General features: G+C 42.2%; 1 protein-coding gene across 2 annotated transcripts in view; it reads left to right on the top strand.

Moving 5' to 3' along the window:
• Positions 1-15,722, top strand: part of LOC126356101 (negative elongation factor A-like) — a 149,741-nt gene that overhangs the window by 33,204 nt on the left and 100,815 nt on the right. Inside the window, exon 2 of one of the 2 annotated variants that reach the window (XM_050006800.1) lies at positions 3,380-3,560. In XM_050006800.1, the coding sequence (XP_049862757.1) occupies positions 3,380-3,560 (181 nt within the window). Of the gene's footprint in view, positions 1-3,379; positions 3,561-15,722 lie in introns of those variants that run through there. The other variant, XM_050006802.1, reaches the window with a different exon arrangement.

Raw genomic sequence — 15,722 nt, 5'->3', positions numbered from 1 at the left:
TGAGCCTTTTTCCAATGACGCCAACAAACTTCAGGCCATCATGGAGGCTACTGGTGCGTGGCACTCCTCCTTGCGGGTCTTTTGCAAGGACTCTGTTGTTATCTGCCGGCTGCGCATTGGCCAAACCTGGATGACGCACAGCTATTTATTGCTCCAAGAGGACCCATCTTTATGTCGCTGCGGGTCAGCTTTTACGGTGGCCCACATCTTGTAGGATTGCTCGCTTTTAACTCCACTCAGGCAGACTATTGCGCTGCCTGATAAGCTTCCTGTACTTTTATCAGATGACGTTGCAGTGGCAGATTTAGTTTTGAGTTTTATTCGTTCGGGGGGGGGGGGGTTATTGCTTGATCTAAGTGTTTGTCCTTTTTTTTTTTTTAAAAAAAAAAGTTGAGTCTGGCCTTTGGCCTACAATTTTAGACTGGCATTTTTAGTGCATTTCTTGGTGGTTGGCCTTTCCTATTTCGTTTCTACGGTTGGCCAACCACAGTCACACTCGGTGTGATTTTAATTCCTTTTGTTTGCTCTCTGTGTCTTTCTTGTCCTGAGTTGTCTCTTGCCATCTCCATAGTTTGTTTTTATTCTTTGTGGGTGTTTCAAGTTCGTGGAAAAACGGACTGATGGCCCTACTAGTCTGGTCCCTTCAATCCCACAAACCAACAAACAGGCAACAAAGTAAAAAATGAGAACAAGCTGAAAAAGTTTCTACTGGACGACTCCTTCTATGAGGTTGTGATTTTAGTAGTATCAACTATATATTTATAGCTCGTACAAAATAGATACGTGTTTCAAAGTTATACTGACCTTCAAAATAGTCACCAGCATTGTGTATAACCCGTTGCCAGCAATGTGGAAGTCGTAGGATACCCATAGCAGTGCGAATCGTGTTGACAGTTTCAGCGGTGCGGTCTATTGCCTGACAAATTTGTAGCAGTTCTGAATCGAATGCCGTGAAGTGTTTCCTTCAGTTTAGAAATCAAGTTGAACTCAGGAGGGCTTCAGTCAGGGGAGTGCAGTAGGTGGTATAGCACTTGGCAGCCCCATCAGTCAAACAAATCAGCAACAGATGTGTTGCTTGAGGCTTTCCTGACGGACATGTTGTATATATGGTTCTCGGGCGAGACGTCGGATGTCATAGTGAAAGCTCTACAATATTTCGTAAGCGCAACTGGCCGACATCTTCAGGTGCGACGAAACACACTGCTAAGGCCAGACCAGGGCCCCCTATTTATGCCAGTTTTAGGCAGGAAGTGCGCATGCGTGAAGGTGCCAAATTCGATGGTGAATAGCGACGATATCAACTGATAGCTGGAAGGACAGCAACGCCACCTACAGGATGAAGAAACAAAGACTTCGGCGCACACGCGGAGGCTGCTGCCGCTGCTCTGCGCTGCCATCGGCCGCCCCAGCGACCTCTGTCGGAAGCCGCAAGCAAAACTGTGCGTCCATGAAGGCGCCTTGATTATACTCCCATTGCCAACAGAATATTTATGTTGCTGGTGAATCGTCGTCAGTCTTATGACCAATAGCATTCCTCTCCGCTCGAGGCGACTTCAATATGGCCAGTGCTGGATCCCGAGCTGTACTAAGCTGAAAGCCCGTGTCTCTGTTTACAAGATTCGTCGAGCTACGTATTTCCACTGCTTCCTTAATAACACTGTCCCAGTATGAACTCGTCGATGCGAGAATTTTTGTATGTTGATGATTCATAGAATGGCCTGTACTGAGACAATGCTCGGCCACTGCAGACTTTTCTGGTTGCTCCATATGAGTGTAGCGTCGGTGTTCAGTGCATTTCTCTTCTACAGTGCGACAAGTTTGTCCGATGTACGACAAGCCGCAGCTACAAGGAATCTCGTAAACACCGAGTCTTCTTAGGCCAAGGCTGTCCTTACATGAGCCCAAGAGAGCTCTGAGTTTTGCCCGCGGATGGAAAACACATTTAAGTTTATGCCTCTTCAATAATCTTCCTATTTGTGTTTACGAGATTCCTTGTAGCTGCGGCATGTCGTACATCGGACAAACTTGTCGCACTGTAGAAGAGAAATGCACTGAACACTGATGCTACACTCGTCTGGAGCAACAACCAGAAAAGTCTGCAGTGGCCGAGCATTGTCTCAGTACAGGCCATTCTATGAATTATCAACAAACAAAAATTCTCGTATCGACGAGTTCGTACTGGGACAGTGTTATTAAGGAAGCAGTGGAAATATGTAGCTCGACGAATCTTGTAAACAGAGACACGGGCTTTCAGCTTAGTACAGCTTGGGATCCAGCACTGGACACATTGAAGTCGCCTTAAGCAGAGAGGAATGCTATTGGTCATAAGACTGACGACGATTCGCCAGGAACATAACTATTCTGTTGGCAACAGGAGGATTATAAAGGCTCCTACGTGGACGCGCAGTTTTGCTTGCAGCTTCTGACAGAGGTCGCTGGGGCGGCCGATGGCAGCACAGAGCAGCGGCGGCAGCCTCCGCTCGTGCGCCGAAGTCTTTGGTTCTTCATCCTGTAGGTGGCGTTGCTGTCCTTCCAGCTATCAGTTGATATCGTCGCTATTGGCCGTCGAATTTGGCACCTCCATGCATGCACACTTCCTGCCCAAAACTGGTATAAATAGGGGGCCCTGGTCCTGCCTTAGCAGTGTGTTTCGTCGCACCTGAAGATGTCGGCCAGTTGCGCTTACGAAATATTGTAGAGCTTTCACTATGACATCCGACGTCTCGCCCGAGAACCATATATACAGATCAGTAACAGCTTGCATTGTACGTGCTTGAGCATTGTGCTGCAACATGGTCAGGTCCTGCAGAAAGTGTCGGCACTTCTGTCTCTATGCTGTTCATTTTCGGAACACAACCTGTTGGCTGACATCACGTGTCTTATGCTCTGCATATCCGCTGTCATCAGCTGGCGAGATCACATCAGATGAGCTATGGCTGGCTTACAAAAGCGCGTCACAATCTCGATTTCAATGATTCAGAAAGTAACATGCGGTGTTTGGTGGAATTCCAATGTATACTTTTGTAATACGAAAATAAGCAGCGTACATGTTGCTGCACATCATAGATATTTCCAAAACGTGTCTTTTTTTTCCCCTGATTTTCGTTTTCTATAGTGCCGGGAAATTCTATGCCTGCTCCCCCTTGTCCGCGTATACACCCTGTTATCAAATGCAGGTTTGCGTGATCTTATAGGCAAGCATCAACTTCACAAAAACTACAAACTCCTATCAAGCCAGAGCTTATCAGTGGGAAAGAAAGTGAGAAATGTTGAACTTCCCATCCAAGTGCTATCCAAGCCCACCTTTACTAAATTAGATACTTTAATTCTGTAGGTGTGCTATTTTGAAATAATAATTATTATTAATTACTATTTTCAGTGGTCTAGTGAACTGGAAGCAATATTAGAAGTTGCCCAAGGAGACAGTGAGCAGTGGGTATCAATGTTGGCAGAAATAATGAAAACGTTTCCTGCTACTGGTTCACTGAACACTGAGATTGGAGAAAATGAAGAAAACAAAAGAATTTTTACAGATTTAGTCAACGATCTCAGAAAACTAGGTAAGACTGTTTTCTAAGAGTATAATTAAAATTTGACCATGAATGTGGTTTCATTTATTTGTATTGACTTGATCGAATCTAAGCTACTGGTGAGACTGTGTCATTTATGATCAAAAGAAATGAATAATGCCACGACAGTCGTGCACCTTGTGCATACATACAATTAATTTATTTTGATGTGATTGTGACATTGTCAGCAGAAACCACATCACTGTTCATCTTGGTTCTCTGTGGGACTTTATAAAATGCAAATAAGTCCACTTTCAATTACGCCTGCTTGAACTTATAACATCTGTATTACGTATGTGTGGCAAAAGTGACCCTAATTCTGTTATTCTAAGCTGCAGAAAAAGAATATTTTGTATTTCTTTGATAGTCATCCTTTTGTTCAATTTAATAGTTTCAATAATTGTACCTTTTGTGATGCGTGCACATGGTTTCATTCCTTACGTTTTATATTTTGGCTGATGGCTTGTCAAATGGTTGAAGAGTCCCCAATCAGCCATCTCAGATTATGTTCAGATTTTGTGTACAGGTTTGCTAAATGAACAACAATTTCTGGCTCCCAATGTTAATACTTTAGTCAAAGCCTCATAAATGGATGAATGATCACAAAATGTTGCAGTGACGTTTCAGAAAATTTACCCACAGTTGAAGTGGTGCATTTCAATGAATAATTGAGGTAAAGCTGAGGACTTTAGCAGGCTGTTTGAACCATTGGAATTGTGCAAATTTGTCATTTGATTCGCCACTCTTGTTCAAAGTAGTATTTAAATATTGTCGGTAAATTTTGTTGCAAGTTAAAGTAGCATGAGCTGTTAACATAATTAGTTTATGTAGCTCTCCTTCTTTGACCTTGTTCTCAAGTAGCTTGTTTATAAAACTTGCAAGTTTTATCATTTTTGGGTTTATAATCCTGTAGGTATGTAGGACTGAAGTTGGCCTACAATTAGTTTGCTGCAAAAACAATCCTTGTATCTGAACATACACATGATCCATACTTGCTACTATCACCTGCTTGAAAAACATTATTTTCCCTACAAGATATAAAATTACCATGATTACTTAACTTCACTGATGGTCTGCAATTTTCCAATAGTGCTCCCCCTTAGGCCAATATTTGTACCACCACGTTGTAAGTTAACATAATTTGATTGATGGCAATAGTAAATGCCTGCACTGCTTCAGTATGCCGTAAATGAAAGGATTAGTTGGCGATAATTCAACTTTTTACCCTCTAGAAAACTTTAATTAGGCAGTTGATGTTTCATATTGTTTTGTTGAATCTGATGGATTCAGCAGTGAAGATGACATGAGAAAGTGCTCTTTTGTTAATTTACATTGATCAGCCAGAACATTATGACCACCAACCTACTACCGATATAGGCTTGTCTAAGCAATAGCAGCATCACCTGACGGGTAAAGTCGGCTAGTCAGACACACGCATGGTGTTTGCAGCATCATTGAGTGAATGTGCTGTCCACGTGTAGAATGGGGAAGGCATGCAATCTGTCTGTTTGATCAAGGGCAGATTGTTATGGCCCAGAGGCTCTGCATGAGCATTTCGGAAACCCCATGGCTTTTTCGCGTGTTCAAGGATTGCTGTGGTGAGTGTGTTCAACACATGACAAAATGAAGGCAAAATGAAGACGTCATGGGGTTGAGCGGCACCCCTTATTATAGGTGTCGGATGTCATAGGCTGGGCAGACTGGTAAAATAGGGCAGGTGGCGAACTGTGGCAGAACTAACATCAGACTTTAATGCTGGACACAATACAAATGTCTCAATTGGCCTCCACAGCTGATGACCCATGCATGTGTGTGCCAGTGTAAACACCAAAACATAGACAACTATGCCTGATAAGGGCCCATGACCATTTTCACTGGATATTGGTACAGTGCCAGAGTGCTGCACAGTCTGATGAATCCCGATAGCTTCTAAATCATGCTGATGGGAGGGTACAAATCCATCATCTTCCAGGGGAACAGCTCCTTGACACCTGTAGCATGTGACGGAGACAACCTGGTGGCAGCTCAATTATGCTCAGGGGAACATTGCTGGGTCCAACGGAGCTCGTGCAAGGCACCATGTCAGGCAAGGAATATCGTACACTCGTTGCAGGCCGTGTACATCCATTCATGATGATAGTGTTTCCTGGTGGCAGTGGCAGAGGCAGATAATGCTCCTTGTCACAAGACCAGGAGTGTGATGGAGTGGCTCGAGGAACACATTAGCGAGTTCCAGTTGATTTGCTGTCTCCCCAACTTGCCAGATCTGAACACAATCAATTATATATTGGGTGTTATTGAACGTGGCATCAGAGCTCGTTCCCCTTGTCCAGAATGTATGGGAATTAGGTGAATTGTGTGTGCAGAGGTGCCAGTTCCCTCCAGCAACCTACCAAGCCCTCTCTGCTTCCGTGCAATGACACATTGTCATTGTTATTCATGCTGAACGTAGACGTACCAGCTGTTAGGTAGGTGATCATAATGTTCTGACTGATTAGTGTAGATGCTGCAAGCAACAGTTGCTTAATTTCCATAGCATATAGTTGAAATGTGGTGCTACAGAAGAATGCTAAAAATTAGAAATGTGGTGCTACAGAAGAATGCTGAAAATTGGATGGGTAGTCACATAACTAATGAGGAGGTATTGAATAGAATTGGAGGGAAGAGAAATTTGTGGCACAAATGGACTAGAAGAAGGGATCGGTTGGTGGGACATATTCTGAGGCATCAAGGGATCACCAATTTGGTACTGGAGGGCTGCGTGGAGGGTAAAAATCATAGAGGGGGACCAAGAGATGAAAACACTGAACAGATTCAGAAGGATGTAGGTTGCAGTAGGTACTGGGAGATGAAGCAGCTTTCACAGGATAGAGTAGCATGGAGAGCTGCATCAAACCAGTCTTTGGACTGAAGACAACAACAATAACAACAACATAGTTGAATTGGCGCAAGTTGATCCATGACTGTTGCAGTGAGCTGGACGAGGCAGCTATGCAGGCTTGCCCCCAACCAATAACATAATTTTGTAAATATTTAAACAGCAAAGCCTCAGTGTTGTCACAGATTCATAGATGGCTACTGTTTTCGCAGTTGAAAGCTGGCAACTGCGCAATGAGCTCTCAGGGATCTAGTTATGCCGTCTTGACAATTGTTTCCATAGTTTCATGAAATTGTCTCAATTATTTTTGATCCTTCTTTGCATATAAATTAAAGCATGATCTTTGCATAGATTCAGATTTGTCAGCAAAATAGCTCTATGAAGAAGACAAATTAACCAATCACTGAACCGCAGGCCAGAAAGACTCATTAAGAGTTCCTTCTGTTCATGGAAAAACTCTCCCAGCATTTTTCAACATGTTGCTGGCATTGTAAGTCTCCAAATTACCGAAAAACAGTTTGGCAGATCATCTTCATTTACTGACTTCTTCAGTTTTTAAAGCAATGTGAAAAGTCACCACAAAAAAAATTTGATTTAAATCTTTCAAGTGTGTATGATTGTCAAAAAAGTTGAAAAATTACAGAATAACCTCCATGTTTCATTGTTCATTCAAGGCATACTGAATTAGTGCAAGCATTTGCTACTGTCACCCAACATACCTTGCGGTGTTAAAATGTGATACTTCGAAGTAGTGATTTGTATGGGTAACTTTATTGGAAAATCATAGACCTTCGGTGAAAATGAGTAATCTTGAAAAATTTATATTTTGTAGGGAAAAGAATACTCATTCAAATGGCAGTTAACATAAGTATTGACTAAGTTTTCCATTTTCGATACAAAAGTTCTAAAGTCACTTATTTTTGCAGCAAATTGTTTGTTGGACAACTTTGTCTCCACAAATTTCAAACTACAAATCCAGAAGTGATAAAACTTTATGGTTTTATAAACAAATACTAGGCAACAACTCACAAAAAAGTAGTTTGTAAACAGACTATGTGAGGAGGTCAGGTTATTTAAACTTGGGAGAAATTGATGTGTAACAAAATTTATTGATAACAAAGTGCTGTATCGACACATATAAAACAAAAGTAACAAGGCTTTTACAGTAAGATTATTTGTAGCCTTTGTGAAATCTCCATACAATTTCTCCAATAATTTAGGGCATTGTAAAGTATCCTGTTGCATGAATGATAACGTAACATTCAGATGTAGAGATTTGTGGTAAGAGTACAGAAGCTGCTGAACATTATTTTTTTATTTTAATTGTGTTTCCTTAAATAGAAAATAAAATCTGTTGGTGCACAAAGGAATTCAAGACCTTAGTTGCCAGTGGGCATTTATTTATATCAATGGGGCAAGTTGAAAATTTATGCCAGACCAGAACATATAATAAAAACTACATTGATGTGAAAAAATCTGTTCACTTGATAGTCTAACTTTCTTGTATGACAAAATACCATCAGATTTGAATTTCTAATAACCCAATAATGCATAAACAGTGATTGAGCTCATAATACATAACTCATGTCTGTATGTGTTTGTCACACAGGATTTGCTTCACCTATGGCATCATTGTACCAGTATAGGGGTGTGCATGTGATTGTGATGAATTAGCTTTGTTGTTACAAATTACCTTTGTGTAAAGCTAAAAATTATTGCAGCATGGAAACTTATTTGGGTAGGACATTGACATGGGTGTCACTGTGAAGAGCTTGTGGAGCACTACTAGGATGCAAAGTGAAACAATAAAAATATCCATCAGAGTATAAGTGAAAATCGATATTAAATGAAAAATTACAAAATAATGGAAGATGTTGTCTCATAGGACTTGCGGGTTAAATTTTACTTACAGCAATGGTAGCGAAGTGTGCTAATGTTGACAATGCGCACTCGATCTGCATGAGGCTGCTGATAGGTGGATCAATATTTTTTTTAATGTAATCATGGGAAAAGTAGGTGGATTAATGTTTGTTCATAATTGAGTTGCACATTCAATATATTTAAAAAATGATCCTCCGCCTTTCTCCCATGATTTAATTAAGACATTGATCCATTTACTTCTTCCCCAGATTTAATTAAAAAACATTGAGCCAATTAATGTGCTTGTGCAGATCAACTGTGTATTGCCAACATTAGCACTCTACACCACCACAAGTAAAATTTTACTGGCTTAAGGGAGGAACGCTCATGTTGAAAGTAGCAAAAAAAAGCCAGAAAAGCCATTGCCGAGCAAATGAGAGCATCAAAAGGGAAATGGGGAAAAAAGTACAAACTATTACATAGTGACAGTCCATACTTGTTATTTATCCATTCTGTAACCATTAGACTACAGTGCGTAATCGTTGTATTAAAGAGACTGATAATTTAATTACATGTTAGTATGAAACACCTATGATATTATCCCAACATTTTCTTGAAAAATCAGTGGTGCAAACATGATTACACATGTAGGATTTTTTTATTGTATCTAAATGGTCCCTTTCCAATTTCTTGAGGTTATTGTTTGAGTTGACTTAAATATCCACAGATGCCTTTGTAATGGTGACACATTTCCTGATCAGCATAGTATGTGTGCAGTTGTCAAGTATAATGTTGAGCACATGGCAAATTGCTGCCTGAAATTCATCCATTGTTTTTTATTTTATTCTGATACCTCTTTCTTTGTTAATTCTATCGAAAAATTGCAGGGCATCATATCTAGGGATTGGCATGGCACATCTTTGGATCAAGCAATCCAGAAACTGATTGTACAACCTCCCTCAAACTAAAATTCTAAAGTGTTAAGTAGCAGCACCATGTCAATGAAAAATGAGTCCCACTGAGCAACTACTGTTTACACACAGTCTTACAATATTTCAAGATATGTACTTTCTTTTAGTTAAGTTTATTGCAGAAGAAAACTACCAACAATGGGAGATGACAGTACCACCCGTCATTGTTATCTTGTAACTGATGTGTTTCTTTTCAATTGAAATTTGTGGAGTTTCATTATTGACTAATGTCAATGGTGTTAAAGCTTTCTTACTATTTTCAAACTCACTGAGCTGGAAAAGATCCTCATTTTACAACCAAATAATGTCAAACACACACTGCCACTAATAAAGCTATTTCAAAAATGTTTGTCATTTCCATCCTGCACTGTGCACAGTTTTCTGTATATAATTATATTCCATTGCTCAAAAGAGAAATATTTCATCATCATGTTTTGAAACAATAAAAATATAAAGTTGATTTAATTTTCTATGTTGATTTTCATGTTGTCTAAATTACTGTTTTGTTTTTCCCCAGCTGAAGTTATCTTCAACTTGCTACCAGCCCTCTTTGTCACTTCTGAGTTATTGGTATTCTCTTCTCATGTATTGTAACATTTTATCATTTATTTCCATGTTTTTGTTGTATCTTCCTTGGCAAGGAGTTGTGGTGGACTATGAAACCTAACTGAAATTTCCTTAACCCTATTTCTTTACTCTCTCCAAATGAAAGATTCTCTGGCTATGACAGATAGCCTCTTTGCCATATTTTGTTTGTTACTATGTCCTCTCCTGCTTGGTTAGTCTGAGATTTATCTACCTTTTTATATTGAAAGGAAAGCGACAGAGTAGCTTCACCTTGAGGTGAAATTCTAGTATATTTACCTCAATCACTATGTTAGTATGTGATTCTGCATATCCAAATGAGACCCAGTTTTTGCCAGTTTTAAGTCTGTTGCCATTTTTAAGTCTGTGTGCCCCAGCTGCTGCCTCCATCTTGACTCAAACGTGAAGTGGAGGCATGTCCAGCATGACTTCCATTCCAGTGATTAGTGTGCTGCTAATTCCACCCATTATGGCTAAGCAAGTCAATCTCTGCACCTTAGCAGGAACCCGCTGTTCTACCCTCTTCCACCACACTAAGATATCCAGTGCATACCCCTGGGGCTTAGGCGCCAGTGTTTGCCACAAGCCCTCCCTAGTACTCACTAGAGTACTTCTTGCCTTGGAGCAGATGCTCTTGATGTGAGGGGTCCAAGTTAGCTTCTCATCCAAGGTCACCCCTAGATATTTCACTATCCCCTTCACAGGTAGAGTTTCATCGAAGAGCTTTAGAGTCCAACTTGAGTGTTGAATGTGTCTCTTTGTAAACGGCACCACAACAGTCTTTTTAGGATTAACTCTCAGATCCTGTTTAGTGCACCATTTTTGCATGATGTCCAATCCTCCTTGTGCCATATTCCTAACTGTGTCAGTGAATTTGCCACATATTACTATGACAAGGTCATCTGTGTATCCTTGGCAGAAGCATTGTCTAGAACTTAGTTCCTCAGTGAGTTCGTTCACTACTAGATTCCACAATAGAGGAGACAAAGCTCCTTCTTGTGGACAGCCTCTAGTGGTCTTAATTACCATCTTTTCGTTCATCATGGTAGCTTCTACCTTCCTTCGACTAAGCATGGCTCTGGTCCACCTACATATAGTGGTCCCGAGGTCATGCACCTCTGCTGTCCTTACCATGGAATCAAAGGTCGTGTTACCAAAGGCCACCTCGATGTCCAGGAAGATGCAGAGGGCTATTTCTTGGAAGTGAAGTGTTTTTTCCACCTTCCTCATCCAGTTGGTGGAGAGCTGTCTCACATGATTTACCTGGTTGGTACTAGTGTTGGTTCGAGTGTAGAGGGACCCTACTTAGCCTCCTCTTCCCAACATATACATTAACCAGTTTTTCCAATGTTTTTAGAATGAAGGATGACAGACTGGTTGGTCTCATATCCTTGGTGTTGGGATGATCAATTCTCCCTGGCTTTGGAATGAAGACAGCGTTCACTACCCTCCAAGCATTGGGAATTATTCCTACTGCTAGGCTAACCCTGAAGAGTCTGCACAGGACTATTATGTGCTTTCCTCCTCTCTGTTGCAGGAGAGCTGGAAAAATTCCATCTGGACCAGGTGACTTTATGGTTGGAATGTTCCCACCACCCACTGGATTTTGTTGAAGTTCACACTCTCCTTGGCCAATCCCCAGTCCTCTCTTCGAATGCCTGAGAACCATTGTCTCTCTGGGGTCACATACTGTTCTGTGTTGTCCGACATAGCATATTGAGGAAAGTGAGTTTTGAGGAGCAATTCCAGTGTCTGATATGCTGTCTTTGTATATTCCCCATCCCTCTTCCTCAATGTACCTCCTGGATTGGTTGGTACTCTAGTGAGAATCCTGTGAAGTCCGGCTTGTGCAGTCATGCCCTCCACTTCCTCATAGAATGCCTTCCAGGGTGCCGTTTTTGCTTGTCTGATTGCAAGATTGTAAGTGACAAGGGCCTCACGATATGTAACCCATTGTCCTTTATGTCTCGCAATATTAAACAGTCTTTGTACCTGTTTTCTTTTCATTTCCAGTTTGTTGTTCCACCAAGGAACATTCCTATTTGTGCACTTCCCTGTGATTGTGCAGTTGTCCTGATACGAGGTCGCTATGGCAGAGGTAACAGCCTCTGCTACTTCCTCAAATTCTACTGGATTCCTTATCAAGGTTTTAATTTCCGATAAGCCTAAGTCATGGTCCCTCTTATATGTATCCCAGTATGTCTCCCAGTCTGTTTTCCTGGGATTCTTATAGGTCATGGTCTGTCTGATTCCCATTTCAACATTGAATTTGATGTACATGTTGTCCTATGAGGATGGCTCCAACACCACATGCCATTTTTTGATGTAGCTATCCATTGTCATGGAACCAAAGGTTGTTTCAATTACTTCTTCCCTTCTGCTATTCCTGAATGTAGGTTCATTGCCCTATTCAGTACCTCTCGGGTTGTTAGCTAAAAGAAATTCAACATGTTACTCACCTCCACTGTTGGTGTTCTTGCTGCCCCCACACTAGGTTGTGGGCATTGGCATCGCATCCCACCAGCAGTTGATCACCTTGCCGATGGCAAGTCTCTACCAGTCTCCTCACCTCCAAAGGAGGAGGAGAGCTGTCTTCGTAAGGAAAGTATGCTGAGGCCGAAATAATTTCCCTCGTGGTACCTTCCTCACATTGCTGCATTTTAATGGTCACTAAGTCCCTAGAGCAGAAATCCATGATTGGCATAAAAGAAACGCCATTCCTTACATAGATGCATGTTCTGGAGTTTCTTAGATTCCTAGCATGGATCAGTTTACCTCCAGTGCCACCGAGGCTCGATACACCTCCTTTGTATAAATAGGTTTCTTGTATCAGGGCCACGCTCACTTCCTGTCTCCCCAGGCAGTGACTCAGAGGCCCCTTTACAGTGCTGCAGATTAATCAACCTTAATTAATTAATTAATTAATTAATCTTAAACAGGAGCTTCACTCTTCCCACAGGGATATCATGGGCACCTTGTCCTTGAGCCATTCTACTGTGTGCACCCCCTCATAGAAAAAAATGAGTGCACTACAATCTAGATAGACCTTCCTGAAGTTGGATCCCTAGCCAGTGTCCCCCCAATCTTTCCAAAGAGGGCCATCTGTACCAGTTCCTCGTGCTGTGAGGTGATGGCCACCAATGGATAACCTTCCTGGATAACTGCCATCTGTGTGTCCCCTTCAACCTGAGACAGTTTCTTCCTGGTGGTCTTAGGTTCTAGTCCCTTTAATTCCCTCCACTTTTCTTTAGGAAGCCATTCTTTCCCTTCCTTTTTCCTCTGTTCTCTGAGTAACTTCCTCCTCTGGGCCCCAGACAAGCCTTTGATCTCAATTTAGTCTAACTTCTCTGTTACAGCTCCCACTTCTGGCTCAGGTCTAGACCCTGATTCAGTAGTGGGAATGCCTTCCATCAGTTCTGTCCTTGATGTTTGGTTATCTGAGGTCTCGATTTGCCCCTCAGTTTGTTTTTCTTTATTTTCTATAATCGTGTCCATATTGGTTCCACGGTATTTGGGGATCTAGACGATCCACACCTCAAATACCCGACACAGTTTAAGGCTAATTACTCAGGGAGGTCACCCGGTATCCCTGAGGCTCCGTTTGTGACACATCTTCCCAAGTTCCATGCACCCCACAGCACTGATCACATCACACCTTGGATGGGGTCAGGGACTAGGGTAGGAATAGGAGTGGATAAGGGAGATGGGACGTTGTGGGACACTCTTAGTCTGATCAGTCGGCTGAGGCCTTTCCGGCAGTAAGTCCTCTACCTTTGCATAGGGCTCAGCCTCAGGCAGATACGCAAGTCTCTCCACCCGCTCGGACAGTGCTTCATCAATGTGGTGTTCCCCAGAGAGGAATAGTTATATTACTAACCACATATGCAAGAGGCTGAGGGTTCAAATTTCCTTGGGTGCTTTGAATTTTTTTAATTTTTAAATCTTTGTCATTCTTTCTTTTCAGTTAATTGTTTTAAATATGTTTTATAAAATTCATATTATTATGTTGCATCATTTTGATTGTTGTTTTGTCTTTATCAGTTGCCCTAATTTTTAATTCCCATCATTCATTTTTCAGTTGGAATAATTGCACATGAGTAGTTAATTATTTAATGATATGAATATAATAGAGGGAAACATTCCATGTGGGAAAAACATATCTAAAAAACAAAGATGATGTGACTTACCAAACAAAAGCGCTGGCAGGTTGATACAACACAAACATACACACAAAATTCAAGCTTTCGCAACCAACGGTTGCATCTTCAGGAAAGAGAGGGAAAGACGAAAGGATGTGGGTTTTAAGAGCGAGGGTAACGAGTCATTCCAATCCCGGGAGCGGAAAGACTTACCTTATGGCGAAAAAAGGGCAGGTATACACACACCTCTGTACTTCCGCCTCGACTGACATCTCTGCCCAAACTCTGTGCCTTTACAAATGTGTGTGTGTGTGTGTGTGTGTGTGTGTGTGTGTGTGTGTGTGTGTGTGTGCGCACGCGCGCACATACAGACACAAGCAGACATTTGTAAAGGCAAAGAGTTTGGGCAGAGATGTCAGTCGAGGCGGAAGTACAGAGGCAAAGATGTTGTTGAAAGACAGGTGAGGTATGAGCGGTGGCAACTTGAAATTAGCGGAGGTTGAGGCCTGGTGGATAATGAGAAGAAAGGATATACTGAAGGGCAAGTTCCCATCTCCAGAGTTCTGACAGGTTGGTGTTAGTGGGAAGTATGCAGATAACCCGGACGGTGTAACACTGTGCCAAGATGTGCTGGCCATGCACCCAGACATGTTTAGCCACAGGGTGATCCTCATTACCAACAGACACTGTCTGTCTGTGTCCATTCATGCGAATGGACAGTTTGTTGCTGGTCATTCCCACATAGAAAGCTTCACAGTGTAGGCAGGTCAGTTGGTAAATCACGTGGGTGCTTTCACACGTGACTCTGCCCTTGATCGTGTACACCTTCCGGGTTACAGGACTGGAGTAGGTGGTGGTGGGAGGGTGCATGGGACCGGTTTTACACTGGGGACGGTTACAAGGGTAGGAGCCAGAGGGTATGGAAGGTCGTTCGGGAATTTCATGGGGATGAACTAAGATGTTAGGAAGGTTAGGTGGACAGCGGAAAGACACTCTTGGCGGAGTGGGGAGGATTTCATGAAGGATGGATCTCATTTCAGGGCAGGATTTGAGGAAGTTGTATCCCTGCTGGAGAGCCACATTCAGAGTCTGATCCAGTTCCGAAAAGTATCCTGTCACAAGTGGGGCACTTTTGTGGTTCTTCGGTGGGAGGTTCTGGGTTTGAGGGGATGAGGAAGTGGCTCTGGTTATTTACTTCTGTACCAGGTCGGGAGGGTAGTTGCGGGATGAGAAAGCTGTTTTCAGGTGGTTGGTGTAATGGTTCACGGATTCCGGACTGGAGCAGATTCATTTGCCACGAAGACCTAGGCTGTAGGGAAGGGACTGTTTGATGTGGAATGGGTGGCAGCTGTCACAATGGAAGTACTGTTGCTTGTTGGTGGGTTTGATGTGGACGGATGTGTGAAGCTGGCCATTGGACAGATTGAGGTCAACTCAAGGGAAGTGGCATGACATTTGGAGTAGGACCGATTAATCTGATGGAACGAAAGGGGTTGAGGTTGGAGAGGAAATTCTGGAGGTTTTCTTCACCGTGAGTCCAGATCATGAAGATGTCCTCAATAAATCTGTACTAAACTTTGGGTTGGCAGGCCTGGGTAACGAAGAAGGCTTCCTCTAAGTGACCCATGAATAGGTTGGTGTACGAGGGGACCATTCTGGTACCCATGGCTGTTCCCTTTAATTGTTGGTATGTCTGGCCTTCAAAAGTGAAGAAGTTGTG

Source organism: Schistocerca gregaria, chromosome 3 (assembly GCF_023897955.1).
Source record: "Schistocerca gregaria isolate iqSchGreg1 chromosome 3, iqSchGreg1.2, whole genome shotgun sequence".
In the NCBI taxonomy this organism is placed as follows: Eukaryota; Metazoa; Arthropoda; class Insecta; order Orthoptera; family Acrididae; genus Schistocerca; species Schistocerca gregaria.
The sequence above is the reverse complement of the archived record's forward strand: the minus strand, read 5'-3'. Positions and strand labels throughout refer to the sequence as shown.